Source organism: Taeniopygia guttata, chromosome 28 (assembly GCF_048771995.1).
Source record: "Taeniopygia guttata chromosome 28, bTaeGut7.mat, whole genome shotgun sequence".
Lineage (NCBI taxonomy): Eukaryota > Metazoa > Chordata > Aves > Passeriformes > Estrildidae > Taeniopygia > Taeniopygia guttata.
Genome location: NC_133053.1, coordinates 4,953,352 through 4,971,775, shown reverse-complemented (window position 1 = coordinate 4,971,775; position 18,424 = coordinate 4,953,352). Strand labels below are relative to the sequence as shown.

The 18,424-nt window shown below is 59.4% G+C and overlaps 2 protein-coding genes across 8 annotated transcripts in view; one reads left to right on the top strand and one right to left on the bottom strand.

The window, feature by feature from the left end:
- Positions 1-35: 35 nt before the first annotated feature.
- On the bottom strand, positions 36-11,334 carry TJP3 (tight junction protein 3). Its single transcript, XM_012571174.5, has 21 exons — positions 10,572-11,334; positions 10,084-10,183; positions 6,989-7,156; positions 6,773-6,897; positions 6,460-6,562; positions 5,868-6,282; positions 5,483-5,586; positions 4,503-4,662; positions 4,327-4,414; positions 4,077-4,141; positions 3,865-3,940; positions 3,570-3,726; positions 3,247-3,355; positions 2,558-2,777; positions 2,053-2,249; positions 1,761-1,856; positions 1,494-1,564; positions 1,081-1,392; positions 718-984; positions 449-492; positions 36-342 (listed from the first exon to the last, which is right to left on the bottom strand). The coding sequence occupies exons 1-21, from the start codon at positions 10,763-10,765 to the stop codon at positions 243-245; spliced, it is 3,171 nt and encodes a 1,056-aa protein (XP_012426628.5). The 5' UTR covers positions 10,766-11,334; the 3' UTR covers positions 36-242.
- A 261-nt stretch (positions 11,335-11,595) lies between these two features.
- The window catches only part of PIP5K1C (phosphatidylinositol-4-phosphate 5-kinase type 1 gamma), a 50,355-nt gene continuing 43,526 nt past the window's right edge, over positions 11,596-18,424 (top strand). For 5 of the 7 annotated variants that reach the window (XM_030257042.4, XM_030257041.4, XM_030257040.4 and 2 more), the window contains exon 1: positions 11,742-11,981. In XM_030257042.4, the coding sequence (XP_030112902.1) occupies positions 11,882-11,981 (100 nt within the window). In that variant the 5' untranslated portion in view covers positions 11,742-11,881. Of the gene's footprint in view, positions 11,982-18,424 lie in introns of all 7 variants that reach the window. The other 2 variants (XM_030257039.4, XM_030257045.4) reach the window with 2 other exon arrangements.

Here is an 18,424-nt window from a genome sequence, read left to right as displayed (position 1 = left end):
TGCGGCCGCCCAGCACCCCCAGAAACAGCCCATCCTGATCCAAATACCCCTTTTATTCCAGTAGCAGAGGCTGTGGCCAAAAGGGAGGGAGGCACGTGGTAGTGCAGGCACTTGGTGATGCAGGGTAAAGCAGGATTGGGCCCAGCCCAACCTGGCCACAGGGGCACCACCTGAGCTGTCACCTGCACCAGTTGTGCCGGGCTGTGGGAGGGCTGGTCTGGAGGGACAGGCCAGCAGTGCCACTAAACATCTGTGGCTGGGCCCCACTCGTAGCCTTCATCCTGGTCCGAGTCGTCCCTGGCCCGTGTGAACCTCCTCCTCACCGCCTCGTGCTCGTATTCTCTGGGGGGCAGAAGGGTGGTGATGGCTCTGCGGGACAGGGACAATGCCCTTCTGGGACTGTCCCCAGCCCTGAGCAGCTGCCATCCCCACCCTGGGGCACAGGTACCTGATGCTGTCATAGTGCCTGCCCTGCCGTGGCCGTTCGGGCACCTGGGGAAGAAGAGGTGGGAGGGTCAGGGGCAGGGCAGGGGCTGTGCCCCAGCCTGGGGCGTTTGCCCCTGGACACCAGAGCTGGGCATAGACACACAGCTGGACCCTGCAGCAGCCAAAGGCGACACCCTGCACCATGAAGAACGGCAATTCCGCTCCAGAGCCAGGCACTGTGCCACCCTCTTCTGCCCCACCCGGCTCTTGTACCAGTCTGGGACAACCCACCTGCTCACTCTGGCTGTGGCTTGGGGCCAGCTGTGCTGGCTCAGAGGAGTCCAGGCCCTGGCTGGGGGCCAGCTGTGCTGGCTCAGAGGAACGGGCCAGCCCAGGCTGGTCATAGGCATCCTCCCCCTCGCCGTCGGTGTAGGCGCCCGCCTCCCCATCCGTGTCGTCGTAGTCGCTGTTGGCATGGCTGTCACACGTCAGGTAGCCTGAGGCCACTGTGCTCGGTGGGTTCAGCAGGTCCAGACTGTCCTCAACTGCTGTATCTGCCTGAGGGGTGGGGATGATGGAGACCTCAGCCCAGTCACCTGCCTGGCTGCAGCCCCAGGAGGCCAAGCCTCGCCACAGACAGCCCGTGCCCTGTACCTGCTCTGCTGTTGTCCAGACTGGCTGGCTTTGCTGTGTCCTTACGATGTCCTGGAGCTGCTCGTACCATGCATTGCCGCTGCCACTGAGGCTGATGGTGGCCGTGAAGAGGTGGCTGCAATACTTCTTCATCTTGTTGGCCTGGGCATAGAGGCGCCGGGAGCTCTTCCTGGAGTCGGGCGCCAGCCACTGTCGCATGGCCTTGATGCCCTGGCGGCTCTCGGGCTCACAGAACACCACCACGGGGTAGTACTGCACGTAATTGAGGCGCTCCACAGCCGAGGGTGTGATGTCCAGCAAGGCGTGTTTGTTCTGGGGCAGGGCACAGCCATCAGCCCTGCTGGGAGCAGGGATGAGGGCTGTGGGCTTTCCACAGGCCCCAGCTGGCCCCAAGGACTTGGGAAAGGTCTCACCTTTTCTGCAATCTGCCGCACCGAGTCCAGCTTGATGACCTTGGACGATGCCCCATCTCGGGGCACGCTCGCTGCAGGACACAGAGATGGGGCGTGAGAGGGGCTGCACCTCTGACAGCCCCAGGGCTGTGTCCCTCAGGGAGAGGAGGGGAAAGGGTGAATGAGCCTAGGAAGGTCGGGGTGTCATAGGGAGGGAGCCAAAGGTAAAGAACTCTCACAGGGGCTGGCTGCTGGATATCATTTTCTCCCCAGTGTGGAGGCACTCACGTGCAATTTCGAACAGCTCGGGCAGCTCCCTGCTCAGTTTCTGCACAGCGATGTCTGCGATGGGGCCCAGGATCACCACTGGCCGCTTGAAGCTGGCTGTGGGAGGACAGAGGTGCTCAGGGTGGCGGGGGGCAAGGGCAGAGCTCCCAGCACCCAAGCACCCAGCCCTGCTCCCCATGGTGCCCACAGCCCTGCAATGCGCCCTTGCTCCTCCCAGGAGAGGAGGGCCCACCAGCATCCACAGCCCCAGGAGCAAAGTCCCCCAGGTAGGTCAGGCTGTCCTGGTGCCCACCTTCCTTGAGGACCACCCTTTCGTAGGGTGGGTAGCGCCCCTGCTTTGTGAGGGCAGACAGGTCCTCCCGGCTCTTCCGCAGCATCTTCTTGGCTCCCCGCAAGCCCCGCAGCTTCCAAAACTCAGCCCGTGCCCCGGAGGGGTTGGCACCAGATGTGGCTTTCAGCACCGACTCCAGGCTGGCAATCTGCTCGGCCCTGGGAGAGGAGAGGGCTCAGGACCTGCAGCCTCTGGGTTTGAGGAGTAGGTCAGGAGAAGCTGGTACCCCTGCTCGGTGGCACAGCCAGGTGAAGCTGTGCTAGACTTCTCTCTCTGGGACTTTGGACAACTTGATTGTCAGCTGCCTCACCACCCTGAGAAGGGATTTTACCAGCTCACGCTTCCCACCACTGTCCCACCAGCCCTGGCCCTGCCTCTCACTGAGCCCACCATCCATGGCCTCAGCTCACTTAGGAGCCTCCTCTGGCTCTGCTTATCTAGGGGCTGTTCCTGGCTCCATCCCTACCTGCTGCGGTTGGGGATGATGCCCTTCTCCTGCTCCTGCAGGTCCCTGCCCATGCGCACAGCCAGCCAGCTCCCCAGCCTGCCCCGGTACATGGTGTCCAGCACGTGGAACACGTCCCCACGGACAAAGCTGAGCCCTGACGGCGTGTCCTTCTCAAAGTCAAAGTGTGTCCGGATGTAGAACGAGTCACCCACGTTGGACGAGACCATCTTCCTGTAAACTGAAGCCCAGGGCAAGAGGGACCATCAGGGGAGGAGATGGCTGAGGAAGAAGATGCTGGAGAGATTTGGGAAGGCACTAGGCTGGCTGGGAGGCTCTACAGTAGCCCTTGCTGCTAAGGAGGGTATTAGGAACACCTTTTCCTCCCATGGCACTCTCAGGCATGCTGGGGACAGTAGGATCTGACTCGCCAGCATGTACTGGCCTCTCCAGGCTGAGCCATAGTCCCAGAAAGCCCCTGTGCTCCAGGAAGCCAAGGCACAAACAGGGCTGGGATGGTCTGGCCCCCTCCCATCAGCACTCTGCAGGAGGAGGAGGAGGAGGAGGAGGAGGAGGAGGAGGAGGAGGAGGGGAAGAAGGACCCTGCAGGGACAGGAAGGGCCATGGCAAGTCCAGCAGGTCTGATGCTTGCCCAGAAGAGACAGAGGATGGAGAGGCACAAGCCCAGGATGAGCCTGGTCACCACTCACTGTCCTGCTTGCTCTGGATACACAGTGTGACCTCCTCGCCCGGCGGCAGGGCCATGAGATATTCCACAGCCTCCTCACGGGTCAGGTTCTGGAAACTGGTGTCATTCACCTGCCACAGAAAAGCACTTGGACACGGTCCTGCCAGCAGGACAGAGGGCATGGGCACCAGCGGGGGACCCAGGGACAGCAGTGCCCAGGGCAGAGTGGGAGAGGGAAGTGGTCTCTGTCACTGTGGAGGTGATACCCTGGGGAGATAATGGACCCAAAAGAGCTGGGGCCACTGCAGGTGCAGCAGCATATGGAGCATTTTCAGCCTCAGGTACCTGCAGGATCTGGTCACCTTCCCGAACACCCTGGCTGTCAGCTAGGCTCCCCTCCTGCACGCTTGACACGAAGATGCCCACATCGTTCCCACCCGTCAGCCGCAGCCCCACGCTCTTGGCCTTCACAAACTGCACAACCCTGGAGTTGGTGCTGTACCTGCCACAGGGAAGTACAGTCAGCCCAGTGGTGACATGCAAGGACAGGACAGGGAGGCACTGACCCTGTCACCCCAACCTGTGACACAGCAGCTCCTCGTGTCCCCCAGCCATTCCTCCCTGCCTCTTGCAGACATACCCGTCCTTGTGGGCACCTCGGGCAGTGAGGCTGGTGTGGGGGCTGTGCCCATCCTGCTCCACGGCTTCCAGAAGGTCTGCAGGAAGGAGAGCTGGTCTAGGAGAAGCAGTTGCTGTGCCAAGGCACAGGGAGCCCTGGCAAGGCTCTACCAGGGCTTTGGGCAGTGGAGATGCACAGGAGCCCGGAGCCCCCTCAGTGCCCAGTCTACTCACCTGGACCCTGAGCATCAGCTGCAGTTTCCTTGGCCACAGGCTCCCTGTTTGATCGTCTCCTCTCCCTGGAACAAGGTCAAGCAGGATTTAGGCATGTGGGCAGTGGAGACAGCAGAGCAAACTGTGCATGGCAGTACCACCTCCAGAGATATTGGCTTAGCAACAGAGAACCAGCATCCCCAGACAGGTGGAGAACACAGAAGGATCTGCCAGGGGACAGAGGGGCTCATGGGGACAGTGTGGGCCTTACCGTGATTTTGTCCTGGCAGCAGCTGGAGGTCGTGGGGAGGCCTCTGGAGATGGCGGATCGGAGGGCTCCGAGTTGATGTCTGAGATATCTGCAGCCACAGGAAGGGAGATGCAGCAGTGGCTGTGTAGCCCCTGTGCTGTGTATCTGACCCTGGCCCTGCCACCGTGTCCCCTCACCGTCCATCTGGGAGCTGTCGCTCTGGCTGTCAACGTCAGGGATGTTGACCAGGAACTGCCGGTGGTCACGGAGGATGAGCAGGGTCAGGATCCCCTCTGTCTGCTCAATGAGCTGCTGGGTTTCAGCCAAGGACATATCCTGGCTGGCTACCCCATTGATCTGGAGGGGCAGAGTGGGAGGCCTTGGGGCACCTGCTCCTAGGAAAGCACCCCCAGGAACACCCCATGGGGATGGGATACTCTGACTGCCATCTTCCTGGTCCCTTCCCAGCTCCTCCAGCCCAGCCCCAGCTCCTGCAGCTTCGCCTATTCTGTGTCCCTGTTCCTGGCTGTTCCCAGTGTGACCTCATTTTGTACAGAGGAAACATTAGCACAGTTTGTTAACACACACTTCCACCTGCCTGGGGCTCTGCAGGATTGCACAGACCCCTCAGATACCTGAAGCTCAGTTTTCCTTTGCCCTGGGCCCAGCACTGTCCTTCATGCCCTGGCCTGGTGCAGGGAGTCAGGCCCCAGGGCTGAGATTTCCCTGAGTGGTAGCTGCTTTTCCCAACAGACTGTGGGATGTAATCCCTCCTGTTTACCCTATAGTCACTTTGGCACCAGTTCCCAGCAGCCAGGTGTGCAAACAAAGGGTCTCCCTCCCTTCTATTTCCCCAAATACTTTAAGCATTGTTTTATCTAACACCTAGGACTGTCATCCAGTGGGGACACAGACACACAGTGCGGGACAGTAAGATGGACACAACTCCACTGTGCCAGCAGGACATGCCAGCAGCCCTGGCAGCAGGGAGCTGGGCCCTGAGAGCCCCTGCAGGGTCCCTGGGACAGCCGGGGGGCTGGGGCAGGGGGGGCACAGGCAGAACCGGCTCCAGCACGGCCGTGGCTGGACCCTGGCAGTGAGTGACACCAGCCAGGGACCTCCAAAGAGGGGCAGATGAGACTCCCAGTGAGTGCCCTGCACCCCAGGGCCCCCATACCTTCAGGATGAGGTCTCCCTCCTGCAAGGAGTTGCCCTTGGCCGCCAGCCCGCTCTCCACTATGTGCTTGATGAAAAGCTGACTGCCCAGCTTCAGGCCATACTCTGCACCAGAGAGAGCCGTGATGGTAGCAGCGCCAGGCAGATGCAAACCCCCTCCAGGTCCCCACTCAGCACCATCCTCGCAAGCCCCAGCTCCCCTTGGGGTACTGGCAAGCCACAGAGCTGAGCTCTGTAGCCCCCAGCTGAGGGCAGGAGGTGGTTTAGTGCACCCAACATGGCATGCCTTGCTGGTACCCACCCAACTATCATCTCCTCCCTGGGGGAAGGCATGGCCAGAAATCAGGCAACAAGACCCAGGGACAGCAGGAACAGGGGGGCCTCACCCTCATTCTGCTTCTGCTTCACCAGGACCGACGTGATGGGCTTCATGGGCACATCCTGGCACGGCAGCCGCTTGAAGCCTGACACCAGGGTCAGCCCGTTGGTGTCCTCGTCCTGACCAAAGGAGCAATGTCGGCCCTGGCCTCTCCGTTCTGAGCTACTCTGCATCCAGTGGCTGCTGTCCTGGCTTCGCCTCCGGCTCCGGGACACCAGCCTGTGGTGGCGATGCTCATCGTGCTGGTGACCAGAGCTCCTCTCGCTGGATGAGTCCCCATCGTAGCCCTGGCTGTGAGCCAGGTCGTCCCGGGAGCGGTGCAGCCTGTACTCCTCATCTGAGTCCAAGTGCCGGGGCACAGCAGGGGACCCAGGGCTGCTCTTGCTCACAGGGAGCTGAATCTTCTTTGGTCTTTTCAGCGTCTGCAGGTGCAAAGCGAGCAGAAGAGGATGGTGGGTACAGCTGTGTCTGCCAGGAGGTGTCCCTGCAGCAATTGCCAAGCCTCAGACCCTGGGCACATGTGGACAGGGGATCTGGGATGGAGACAGGCACAGCGTGAGCATGACACCAGCCCCCATCCCACCACAGGGCACACTCACAATGTTGACGATCTTGCCACAGGTTTTAAGTGCCTGGATGGCAACGGAGGATGGGACATTCTCCATGGAAAGGCCGTTCACCATCACTATGTGATCCTTCTTCCTGGGAGGGAAAATGCAGCTCAGACTCTGTCCCAAGCACAGCTCCCAGCCCAGGGAGCTGGTGGGGTGGTGAGTGTACCCCAAGGGATCCCATTCCAGCCAGGCAGGGCAACAGTGGTGCTGGCTCTGTCCCAGCAGGAGCGATTCTCCATCCTTCCCACCCTTGCTGGCAGCGAGCACCCCCTCTGGCCCCATGTCCCCGTGCACTCACTGGAGCTGACCCATTGCTGGTCCCCCAGACACCACATCTGAAACAAACACTGCTGTGTCCCCCGTTGTCCTGTTGGGACGGTCACGGCCTCCGGACACAGCAAATCCAAAGCCCCGATGAGGGTCCTGGTGGGCATGGGCAGAAGGGGGATCAGGCAGAGTTGACCCCACAGACCCCATCCCCTCCCGTGGTGGGGCCACCCCAGGAGACACTCACCTTGCTCAGTGTCACCGTGTGCTGCTCCCAGATCACCATCTCCTCCATGGTGGGCTCCCACCAGCAGGAGCTGGGAGGAGTCCCGGTGGCAGCCGGACGGCTGGGGGGCTCTGACTGGCTCCGGCTCCTCTTCACAGCCACTGGCCCCTTCCTCAATCCAACATCAGCCTGCAACAAAGAGCAGCAGCAAACCTGAGCCAGAAGCACCAGGGACTGTGAGGCTGCAGGGGACAGAGCCCCACGGTGCCAGGACACTGGGACTGGCAGCTGTGTCACACCCCAGCTAACCCTGCATGGCTCCAAACCCAGAGCTGCCTCTGTGCACCATGAAATCACCCCCCAGGGATCCATCTCCATCCCCTCAGACACGGGTCCATGGAAGAGGGGGTTTTACACAAGGCAAGGACAGGACTCATCTCCATGGCTGAGACCTGCTGTCCATGCCATCCCCGTGGTCTAACTCCCCTCTGTCCTCCTGGAGCTGGCAGGCTTTGGGGTGCTGCTCTGGATGGTGTTTCAGTGCCTGTCCACCCACTCCAGGCTTCAGCAGCTCTGCCAGCTGGTTTGGTAGCACCACTGCCCCAGTTTCACCATTTGGTTTCTCTGGGTTTTCCCCAGATCCAATGTTTTCCACCTCAGGCAGACTAGCCAGACTGACAGAATAACATCCCTTTGAGTCTGAAACTTCTGGGATGGGCCCAGGGATCTCCACCGGCTCCTGGTTCCCTGTAGGTAATGTCAGCAAGAACCCAAAGAGACACGGGTTCCCAAGATGGTGGGAGACAGCAGGACCAGAGCCTTCCACCAGTTTCCATGGGGTGGGACAGGGACAGGCCACTTTGATCAGGGCCAGAATGATAAAATCATCAAGGCAGAGAGAGGCCTTCAAGATCATCAAACCCAACTGTCACTCCAACACCACCATAATCACCCCTAAACCATGTCCCCAAGTGCCACATCCAGATGCCTCTTGAATGCTTCCAGGGATGATGTCTCCAGCACCTCTCTGGACAACTTATTCCATTGCCTGACCATTCTTTCAGTGAAAAAAAAAAAAAAATCTACTATCTAATCTGAACCTCCGTTGGTGCAGTTTGAGGCCATTTCCTCTGGTCCTGACACTTGGCAGAAGAGGCTGATCCCCACCTCACTACAATCTCCTTTTGGGAGAGCAGTGAGGTCCCCTGAGCACCCTTCTCCAAAGTGCACACCCTCAGTTCCCATGGCACCTCACAGCCGCGGTGTCTGAGGGCTCTGGAGCGGCTGTGCCAGGGCTGTCCTCATTCCTAACAGCCCCCAACGCAACTCAGCCACCCTCAGCCCTGCCAGGGGTGCCCACATTGGTGCCACAGGGAGCTCAAAACCTCCACAAGCCCTTTGGGAATTGGCCACAGGGCAACTTTGGTGGGACAGAGACACCTCGTGGGCAATGCCTGGGTGATGCCACAGCAGGGATCTGGCAGTGGGCAGCCAGCCCTGGGCAAGTGAGGCAGCACAGCCCTGGCACAAGGACATCCTTGGGCAGTCCCAGCTGGAGCAGAGCTGAGGCAGCTGGGGCTGCCCCCAAAATGAGACCAGCCTGACCCCTGAACAGAGACCCAGCTCACTGCAGCCCTGGGGAGGGCTGGGGGAGGCCCAGGGTAATCATTCACCCGACAGGCAGGCTGTAGCCACGGGTGTGGAGGGCAGAGTCCCCTCTGCGTCAGCAGCTGCTGAAACCAGCCTGAGTGCCTCCCTGCCACCCAGGGACACGTGGGACCAGGGGGCAGCTGGGGCTGGGCAGGACTCCAGTGTGGCAGCACTCACTGTCCTGGCACTGGGAAAGTTGATAAGGAACAGGAACTCCCAGAGTGGCACTGGGGTGGTTTCAGCTGTGTCACCAGTGTTGTGCTCCCTGGACACCTACAGGTGACACGGTGTGAGCTATAGGTCCAAGAGACACCAAACTGGAGCAGCCAGATCATCCCCCTCCCTAAGGTGGTGATAGCTGCTGTGCCAGAGCCACCCCTGATGCCACCCAAACAGCGCCTCACTGTCCCCAGCTGGCTCCCACTATTGTCCCACCACTCTAGTGCCACAAACTGGCCACAAACTTGCGTGCCACTGCTGCCCGTTGCTCTCCCCAGGCAGTGGCTGGAGCAGCATGGGGATGGCAGCAGCTCCAGGGGCCCAGGCAGTGTGCCCACGGTGCCACCAAGCCCTGTCCCTGTCCCCAGTCTCCCCCAGGACCTGGCGCAGGGCCCGCACCAGCCAGAGGCCGAGGCTGGCAGCAGGAGGAGCCGGCTGAGCCGGTTTCCGACAGAAACCAGCCCGCACCTGGAATGGCCCCGCAGGGAGAGGCAGTATCTGGGCAGAGCTGACCATGGCCCAGCGCGACACACCCAGCACCGGACACCGGCAGCACCGGCGGCCCCACATCGCCCCACACATGAACCGAAGCAGCACTTCCCAGGGGTTTTGAAGCCAAACAAAGCCAAGCTGTGCTGGGGCAGCTCATCCCACAGCCAGGTCTCCAGTTCGGGGCTGTGCCTGGCCCTGGTGATGCCACCAACAATGCCCGCCATGGGGACACAGCGACTGGGGGATCCTTTATTGGAAAGTCACACACACTGTCCACCCCAGCCATGCACACAGCCAAGCCCACCACCCACAATGTTTACCAACTCCCCTCCCGATAGGGCTCCTCATCCTGAGAACCTCAAAGCCTTCCTGGGATCAGCGAGGTACCTGCCCTCAGCCAGTGCTGCAAAACCACTCGGCCATGAAGCACCGAGGTTGCTTCCCTGAGGATCCCTCCAGAGGCTGCTCCATCCCAACCCCACCCAAAGAGTGATGGGCTGATCCCGACCCTCTGCTCTGGGGAAAGGTCTCTGGAAGGGCTGCCCCGGACTGAGTAACCCAGCAGCAGAGACGTGGGGCGTGGAGCTCCGATCCTCCGCGCTATCCCCCTGCCGTGGGGCAGAGCTCCAGGAGGGTCACTAGGTCCTGGAGCCAGCCAGAGACGGACAAAGCACGGCCAGTTCCCCAGGTGTAAGCACGGCTGAAAGGCAGAAAGCAGGGCTGACAGATCCCGGGGGACAGAATTCGGCACTCACCGAGCCTGGGATCCGACCAGGAAGGAGCTCAGTTCCCGGGCTGGTGGCAGTGGTGTCACTCCAGGGTGCCTTGCGTAACCCTTTGTGGCCCAGACTGTGCCTGCAGCGGGGAAGGAGCAGGAAGGGGGTTCCGGGGACAGCTCCCTGGGCATAGCCGGTCTCCCGGAGGGCTGTCCCCGGTGCTCTCCACCGTGATGGTGGCTCAGCCACCTGCACTGATCGCCCTCCCGGTGCTGCACCGTGACAGGCTCACAGGATGCCGGTGGCGGTGGTGCCTGCAGATAGGGGTTCCTCCGCCCCAATCCTTGTCCTGTCCAGAGAAGCGGTGGGACTCTGCCCCAGATTCCCAAAGCCTCCCAGAGTTACCCATTGTCCCCAGAGGGGACAGACACGGGGGCCAGCCTTGGGATCCCTGTCCTGGGAGGTGCGGGAGAAGCTGGTGATGACTGCTGCCCCCTTTCCTCCCCTTCCCTTGCCCCTCTCCGCACCTGAGGACCAGGTCCCCGTCATCCCTCGTCCTGCGGGGCCGCTTGCCGGCGGTGACAGCGATCAGGTCCACGCCGCGCTTCTCCGCCTCCCTCCGGGGCCGGTACCGCTCCCAGCCCAGCGCCGAGGCGGCGTGGGGGGACCAGTTTCTGCGGAAGCCCCCGGTTGGCAGCCGCCAGCCCGGAGCCGGAGCCATACCGCCGCCGGTCCCTCCGCTCGCCCCTCGGCACCGGCTGCGGATCCCGGCCGAGCCCCGCGGGGACCAGCCGCAGTCGGGAGCCCCTCTGGCGGACGCCGGCGCCGCCGAGCAGTCTCATCAGTGCCGGTGGCCCCAGCGTTGCCTCCCAGCAGCGGTACCTATCCGGGACACGCGTGGCCCCGGGGCTCCGAGAACCGGCGGGGCCGGCCCGGGCTGACCCGAGCCCCGGGGCTGACCCGGGCCCGGCGGCGCCACTAGATGGTGCCGCGGGGCCGGGAGGAGCCGGGCCCCGGCTTGGGCTGGGAACCGGCGGTGCTGAACGGGGCCGGGGCCGCGAAGCGGGGGAGGGAGCGTGTCCGAGTCCCGGTGCACGGCTGGCCGGTCCAGCCCGGCGTGTTGTGCGGCTACTGGGAGCTCTCGGAGAAGACTGGGGGGAAGGGGGGAGGCGCGGGGCGGGTAGGCAGCGCCTGGCACCGGGAAGGCTCCTGGGGGGCCCCGGTCCGGCGGGGGCAGCGCGGTGGGAACCGAACCAGGACGGGACGGGGGGCGCGGGCCCGACCGCGCAGACCGGCCACGGCCCCGCCCACCCGCCGGAGCCCCGCCCACCCGCCATGGGCACCCGCAGGCCACGCCCCCGCTGCCATGGCGACCGGCAGCTCCCCGCCCCGGGAGCCCCGCCCCCATTGCCATAGCAACCGGCGGGCAGGCCCCGCCCCCGCGGAGCCCCGCCCCGCTGCCATGGTGACCGCAGGCCCCGCCCCCCGACCCTGTGGTGTTTCCCCCTCAGCCGGAGGGGTCGCGGCCGCCGCACCGTGAGGGACCGGCGGGACTGGCTGCGGCCTCCCTTGTCCCTCCTCGCCCCCGTGGAATCCCACAGCCCGCCGCTCATCGCGACGGCCCTCCGCCGCATCGCGATTAACTCCGGCGGAAAAGCCCCGCTGTGCTTCCGGCGCTGTTCGGGGCGTGTCTGGCCGCGGCGCCACCCGCGTTCTATGGTCCGCGGCGCTCCCAGGGTCCCCCGCGCCGCGGCCGGTACCCGGGAGAAGCGCGGCGGCGGGCGCCGGCCTGTCCGGGGCCTGTCTTGCCCCGGGGCTGCGCCTGCCCGCGGCCGCCATGGAGCTGGAGGTGCCTGAGGAAGCGGAGGGCTCGGCCGCGGCGGGTGCCGGTGCCATCACTCCGGAGGCCGGCGTAGGGGGACCGGACGCGTCAGGAGGTAACGCGCCGCGAGCACCGGGGGCCGCCCCTGGCTGTCCCCACCCGGGCGGGCCCCGGCGTGTCCCCGTGTCCCGCCGGCTCGCAGTGGTTCAGCCCCGCCGTAACCTGCCGGGCCCCCCCGCGGGGCGCTCCGAGTGGTTCGGTCCAGCCCGTCCCCCCCAGACACCGCGTGGTCCCGTCCAGCTGCTGCTTCCCCCCCCTTCCACCGGAGCCGGGGTGGTTCTGCCCCGGCGGGACACCGGGGACACCGGGGGGCACCGGGGGACACCGGGGACACCGGGGGACACCGGGGACACCGCGGACACCGCGATGGGGCTGCCCCGCCGCTGTCCTCGGGAGTCTCGGAGCTGCGAGGGGCAAAGGCGACGCCCGGACCACCGTGCGAGGCACAGGCCGCCCACCCTCCAGCACTACTCGCAGCCCCGCAACCGGCCCCCGCTGGGCCTGGAAGGCCGTGGCGGGGCCGTCCTGTCCTGTCCCTTCTCGGGGGTGGCTCCCCGGAGAACACAGGGTCGGGTGGAGGGGTTGTCGGGAGGTCAGGGAGACCCTGTCAGCGGGGCCCGGGGATTTTGTCCGCCTCCCGCCGGAGAGGGCCCAGAGCGAAGCGAGCCCGGCAGCGGCGTTAATAGAAGGTTTGTGGTTCCTAAGTGGCAGGATGGATCCATGGGGTTGTGCCTGTGCACCTGCCCCCGTCTCTACCGCTGCCTAATTATTTCTAGTTCATTAACAGCCTCAGGATTGCTGGCTGAGCCGTGCTCGTGATGTTCAGCCCTGCAGCTGCCGGGCTGACTCGCTCCTGCGCAGGCCCGACACGGAGCTCCGGGCACCTGCGGGAGTCCGGGGTGCTCAGAGCGTTTGGCTGTGTGATGACAGCGATCTCCGTGTCATCAGGCCTTTCAATGAGCATCATTAGATCTTCTTAGAACCAGCTAATTGCAGTGGAAGTGGTGCTCGTTTTGCAGATGTCATCTGCTGGGGCTGTGGGTGTAGAGTGTAGCTGTGAGTAAGGTGCCGAGGTTTGGGCTGAGGGAAGCTGTCCCCAGCCATCCTGCTGCGGTTCCTCGGTGCTGCAGAGAAATGCAGGGGCTGGCTGCCTGCAGCCTCCCTTCCCAAAGCTGCTTGCTCTGCTCCCGCACACCCTTGGACCTCTTTTTGGGAGTGTTCTCCCAGCACAGGCAGGGCTGGCAGGTGATGCCAAAGGAGTGAGAGAGAACTTGCTGATCAGAGTCACAGAACACTTTGGTCTGGAAGGGACCTTAAGGCCCATCTTGTTCCACCCTTCTGCCATGGGGAGGGACACCAATGAACAATTAAAATATCATTTGTCCTTCTGATTTGTCTGTCACATACCTGTTTTTTGGGGAGGATTGAAGGTTCTTGCTCAGGACTAGGCAAAGTGTTCATGGAGACTGTTGCTCAGGAAGGGTTTAAGCAGGGAGCGTGTATTTTTCTTCTTCCATGAGCAAGTAAATCTGAATTTATTAACCTGTAGGCTGTCTTACCTTACGCTGATAGTAAAAAAGATGAAACTGAGCCAATAATCTTACCAATGCTTTGATTTCTCAAGTCAAGTTGCTTACTCCTCACTTGGGTAGCATCCAAATCGTGTCACTTGGCCTCAGCTGCTCTTGCAGCTGGAGCTCCTGGGGGGCTGGGGACAACATGCACAACAGCAAATGAGTTTTTGCTGGAGAAGAGCAAACCCTGGGGGATGGAGGTGGCCTTTGGTGGGCTGTGGGAGGACAGGGCCAGGGTGGGCTGTGCTGTGGGTGTGGGCTTGTCACTGCTCCATGGTCTGGACTGGGTGACAGATCCCCATAACGCTGGTGCCTTTGCTGCTGTGTGGAGGTGTTGAAGTGCCCATGATCCACCTACATGGGTGCTTTGCACTGCTGCCCTCGTGCTCAGTGTTCTGCATGTGCTGTTGGTGAAGGGTCACCAGCGTGGCTGAAACCTGCTGCCTGGTTTCTGGCTGTAGAGGAGGCAATGGATGCTGTGCTCTGCCTGAACAACATGGCAGGGTTAATCCAGACTGTGGGTCAGGCCAGCAAAGACCTTCCCCAAGCCCTCAGTAATTATTGAAAAATTACCAGTTAGTCTGGTACAGGAGTAAAACTGCCTGGAGAAGGGCTGGAAGCTGGGGAGGTCTTGGCAGTAGGGTGTCTTAAGGTACAGAGTGTTCTGAAGGGAACTTTTGGAAATCTCATGCTTTGAGGGAGAAAAACTCACTGCCAGCAGCAGGGCTCATTCATGAACACACAGGCCCAATTCGTTCATTCCTGACACCTTGGCTTCGAAGTTTTTAAACGTTTCTGACCAGCTAGTTGAAAGGGAGTTTCAAAATCTAATGGGTGCAGATGCTTGCTGTGCCTTCTCTCTGAATCTGTACCCTCATGCCCTGGGGAGGGACTCCAGGGAGTGTAAGGGGCTCCTCCAGGGTTCTGGTGAGCTGTAGGCAAGAGCAGAGGTGGTGTGGGGTGACAGGTGAGTACTGGACTTGTTTAGACTGGGGTGCCCCGATCCCAGGGGTGGTGGGGTAAGCAAAGGGTGCATCACTGTTCCTCTAGCCAGGTGCAGTCCGGAGACACGGGGTCTGGAAACCTTTTATTCAAGGGTGGTTGAGTTATGTCCTTTCTACTGTTCACCATCTCCTTTCAAAGTGGAAATTCTCTGTCTAATGGGGAAGTAGAGTTGACTTTTGGATTTATTTCCATTGGTCAGGTCTTCTCTTACGCACATTTCAGTCTGCCCATCACTTATAGTCCAGAGCTGGAGCAGAAGCCTCCAATGTGTTCTTCAAGGTTGGATTCTAATGCTTTAGGGAACTGAAATGATTTAACAAGGATTCACGAGTGTTGGGTAAGTGTGTTTCTGTACCTCTGGCTGAAGGAGCACGATGAGGATCCTGGCCCCAGCCAGGGGAGAGCCAGGTGTGCTGTGTGTGGTGGCACCTGTGTGGCTGTCTCCAAAAATCACTGGAGAGCATTGATTGCGACAGCCCAGGAACAGTATTGCAGCTCTTCCCTCTTAGCAGTGATAACTTTGAAGTGACTTTTGAAGGGTTGCTGGAAGCAATTTTTTCAGTGAGCAGATTAGAGATAAGAGAAGAATTCCACCCTGTGGGGCATAAGCAGTTCAATTCATACCAACTTGATGGAGAGGGGAAATTGAAGAGAGCTTATCAGCTTGAGGAAAAATCAAATGTAAACATCATCTCCAGCATGATTATGGTTCACAGCTTAGTTGGATGTCACATGCCTCTGTGGCGTGAAATGGTGCTGGCAAGGATGATTACAGAGGGAGTCAGCCAGGCAGGAACAGGCAGAAAAACACCCTGTGCCTTGAACTCTTAAAGACCCTGCAGTCACTTCACAGTCAATAAGTTACAGCTCAGCTGCAGGGAAGGAGGAAGGCAATGAAAATAGAATTCAGGCTGCTCTGGCAAATTAATTGTTCTTCAAGATATGAATCTGCTGGAAGCACGTAGGGAAGCTGGGATGATGGAGCCTGGGAGCTGGGAAGGGCAGTGTGCGCAGCAGGCAGATGTGGGCACTGCCCCGAGGATGCTGAGCCTGCCTGTATTGGTGTCAGGGTAGGCTGGAACGAGTTTCCGAGAACACACAGGACGGGGAATGATTAGTCTCATTTTCATTAACCAGCACTTGGCATTGACCTGTATATAACAGCCCATTCCACCACTGCTGGGGCTGGCAGAGCTGCCACTGCCACATCCCACTTGGGAGCCACATGAGCCTCCCTGGAAGAGCTCCTCGGGGAATGACCTCAGTGGATTCAGTATGAACAGTGTATAATTTGGGAACTATTATTGAAGTGATTCACTGACATGACCATTATGGGCTCTTGCCAGATGCACAGTCTTAAGAAATATGGCCTTCCCATATAAGGTGGTTATAGCCTGAAAAGCAGCAGCAGGAATTTCAGCATCTCTTCCTTCATGGACGCATCTTTCAGTTAGCACCAGTTGACTCCAGAAATAGTTCTGCCATGGCTGTGTGATACCCTGATAAAGACTTGAGAGCTCTTCTCATCACTTGCTGTTCAGCTTTGTCAGTGTTTGGTTATTCCCATCCATCCTTTTGGGCTGCCCATAATTAATCTCTAGAAGCCTGGCAGGTTCTTCACTCCCGACATGGATGCGGTACCATGTGCTTGCTGGGACCTACGGATAGGAGATCTGTTCATCTCTGTATGTGGGAGCTGCAGGTGTTACGTGGGACTCATTAACTTGTGACTCAAAAAGCAGAAATCACTGCACCTTTTCCACTGCACTGGGGAATGTCAGAGGCAGAGTGGGAGGGGGAAGTATTTACTCATCCCAGTGCCAGGAGGGTTGGCTTTGTTTAGGTGGAATTGAATGCTCAATGCTCCCATCCACAGCATGGGGAGGGAGCTGCTGGCCATGTCGCTAGCAGGGGGTGCTCCCTTTGGCATCTTGGCTTCAGGAAAGTGGGAGCCAAAGCAGACCTCCCCAGACGGTCTGATCCCATGGATGCAGTCTCACAGATCTCCCCTGGATCCCAGGAAAGACAACGGGAGCAGCAGGTGTTGGAGTAGGCTGCCAGTTTTGGGACACACTCTCTGGTTTAACACAGAGGCCTTGGCACCTCCTTTTCTCCAAGATGCTTATGTTGAGAGAGAAGTGACTCAGAGTGTTTGAATCATAGAATGAAAGAATAGTTTGGGTGGGAAGGGACTATCTCGTTCCAACCCCCTACTATGGGCAGGGACACCTTCCAGTACACCAGGGTGCTCCAAGCCCCGTCCAGATTGGCCTTGAATCTCATAAATAGCAGCAGAACAGCAGGTGGCAAGGTGGGGTATTTCCTTTCCCATTAAGTCTTTCCAAGTCTCTAAGATCTCTGATGGTCTCCTTTGATTTGTTTAATAACCAGTGACAGTGTGGCTGTTCTTCACCTATCTCCCAGGCCTACAAGCTGGGTCACCTCATGAATGTGCCCAACAACATAATTTTTTAGTCACATCAAACTGATTGTCTGATCATTTGTGTGGGACCAGGCAGAAGCATTGTGCAGATGCAAAGCCCTAGTTGCTTGGTGTGGATTCCCTGTAAGTACTTACTGTTAGATAGATAGACACACCTCTGTGGTATTTCACCATTTCTAAATCTGTGGTGAGTGCAGGAACTCAAAGGAGAGAAGTACTTTGATGTTCTGTAAGTCTTTGGCAAAGCAGAATTCCTGGCCAAGCATGGTCTGGGTGTTTGCTGCTGGCTGAGGGTGCCTGTGCAGCCACTTGTGTTTTCCTCGAATGCTGGGATGAGGACACACGCCATGCTGAGCCCCTGCTGCCAGCTGTTCTGCCATGGGAATACACTCACCGACAGGAAAAGACATGAACACAGCAGAGGAAAATCAAGGCACTGTGAAGGCCTGGGAGCCAAAGACTGTTCAATGCTGAAATGAAACAAAATCACAAGAAGAAAGAAGGTCACGTAAAAAACCAAACTTGTGGCATGTGTGAAGTGGGCTTGGTCTTGATCCCCATCAGCGCAAACCTCAGCAGAGCCCAGCGTTGCTCACCTGCCTGCCTGGGGAGCATGTGCCAAATGGAAAGCAGCTGCTGGCTCTGCCAGGCTCTCCACCTCCTCTGGGCAGAACTGGCAGACTTAGTCTGTGGACAAGATCCTGGCTTCTCCCAGAGCCCTGCACAAGCCAGTGATCATACAGTGCTGTTGAGGCTTTTCCTTCTTAGGTAGGTCTTAGAAATACTCACTTCCTAAGCAGCCTGGCACTTGTTTGTTTGACCTTTTCAGTGATGCCAACAGCTGGGTTAACCTCCAGACTTTCTGGAAAGCATTTTTTGTAATTAAAAAGCTTAAAGTGATTAGAGCAGCTTTTCTATTACTTTGTCTTCTCACCCACATGTTTAGCAGAAAATGCTGTCAACCCCTAATTAAGTGTCATCATCTTCCATGGTGTGTTCTTGTGGCTTCCCCAGCTTACATGTGGGTTTTGGCACTGGCTTGTGGTGAATTACCAGGCTGAGTCAGGGGACATGCTGTGGTGGGGAGGAAATCTGAAGCTGACAATGTGCTGGGTTGCCCCAGCCCTGCCCATGCTGCTGGTCACTGCTTACCCTGACACATTTTTATCTCATAGCTCTGGGGAGAGGCTGCAAGTCCCTTTGCTTCTCTTTCAGCTTTCTTTGAAAGCTGCAAGCTTTCAGCTGTAGCAAGCCTACTGCTCTTTTCCATTCTATTGAAAAAAACCACAAACATGTACAGCTAAGGAGTCGGTGTGTGATGTGAAGGTTTCTCTTCAATATTTACTGTAACACAGAAGCAGGCTGGAATAATCCACATGTGTAGAAGAGTTGTTTTCTTTTATAGAGTGGAGCTGGCATGTTCTTTGCAGTTGCACTTCTGGCAGATGCCTATGGGAAGTCTTGTCCCTCTGGATA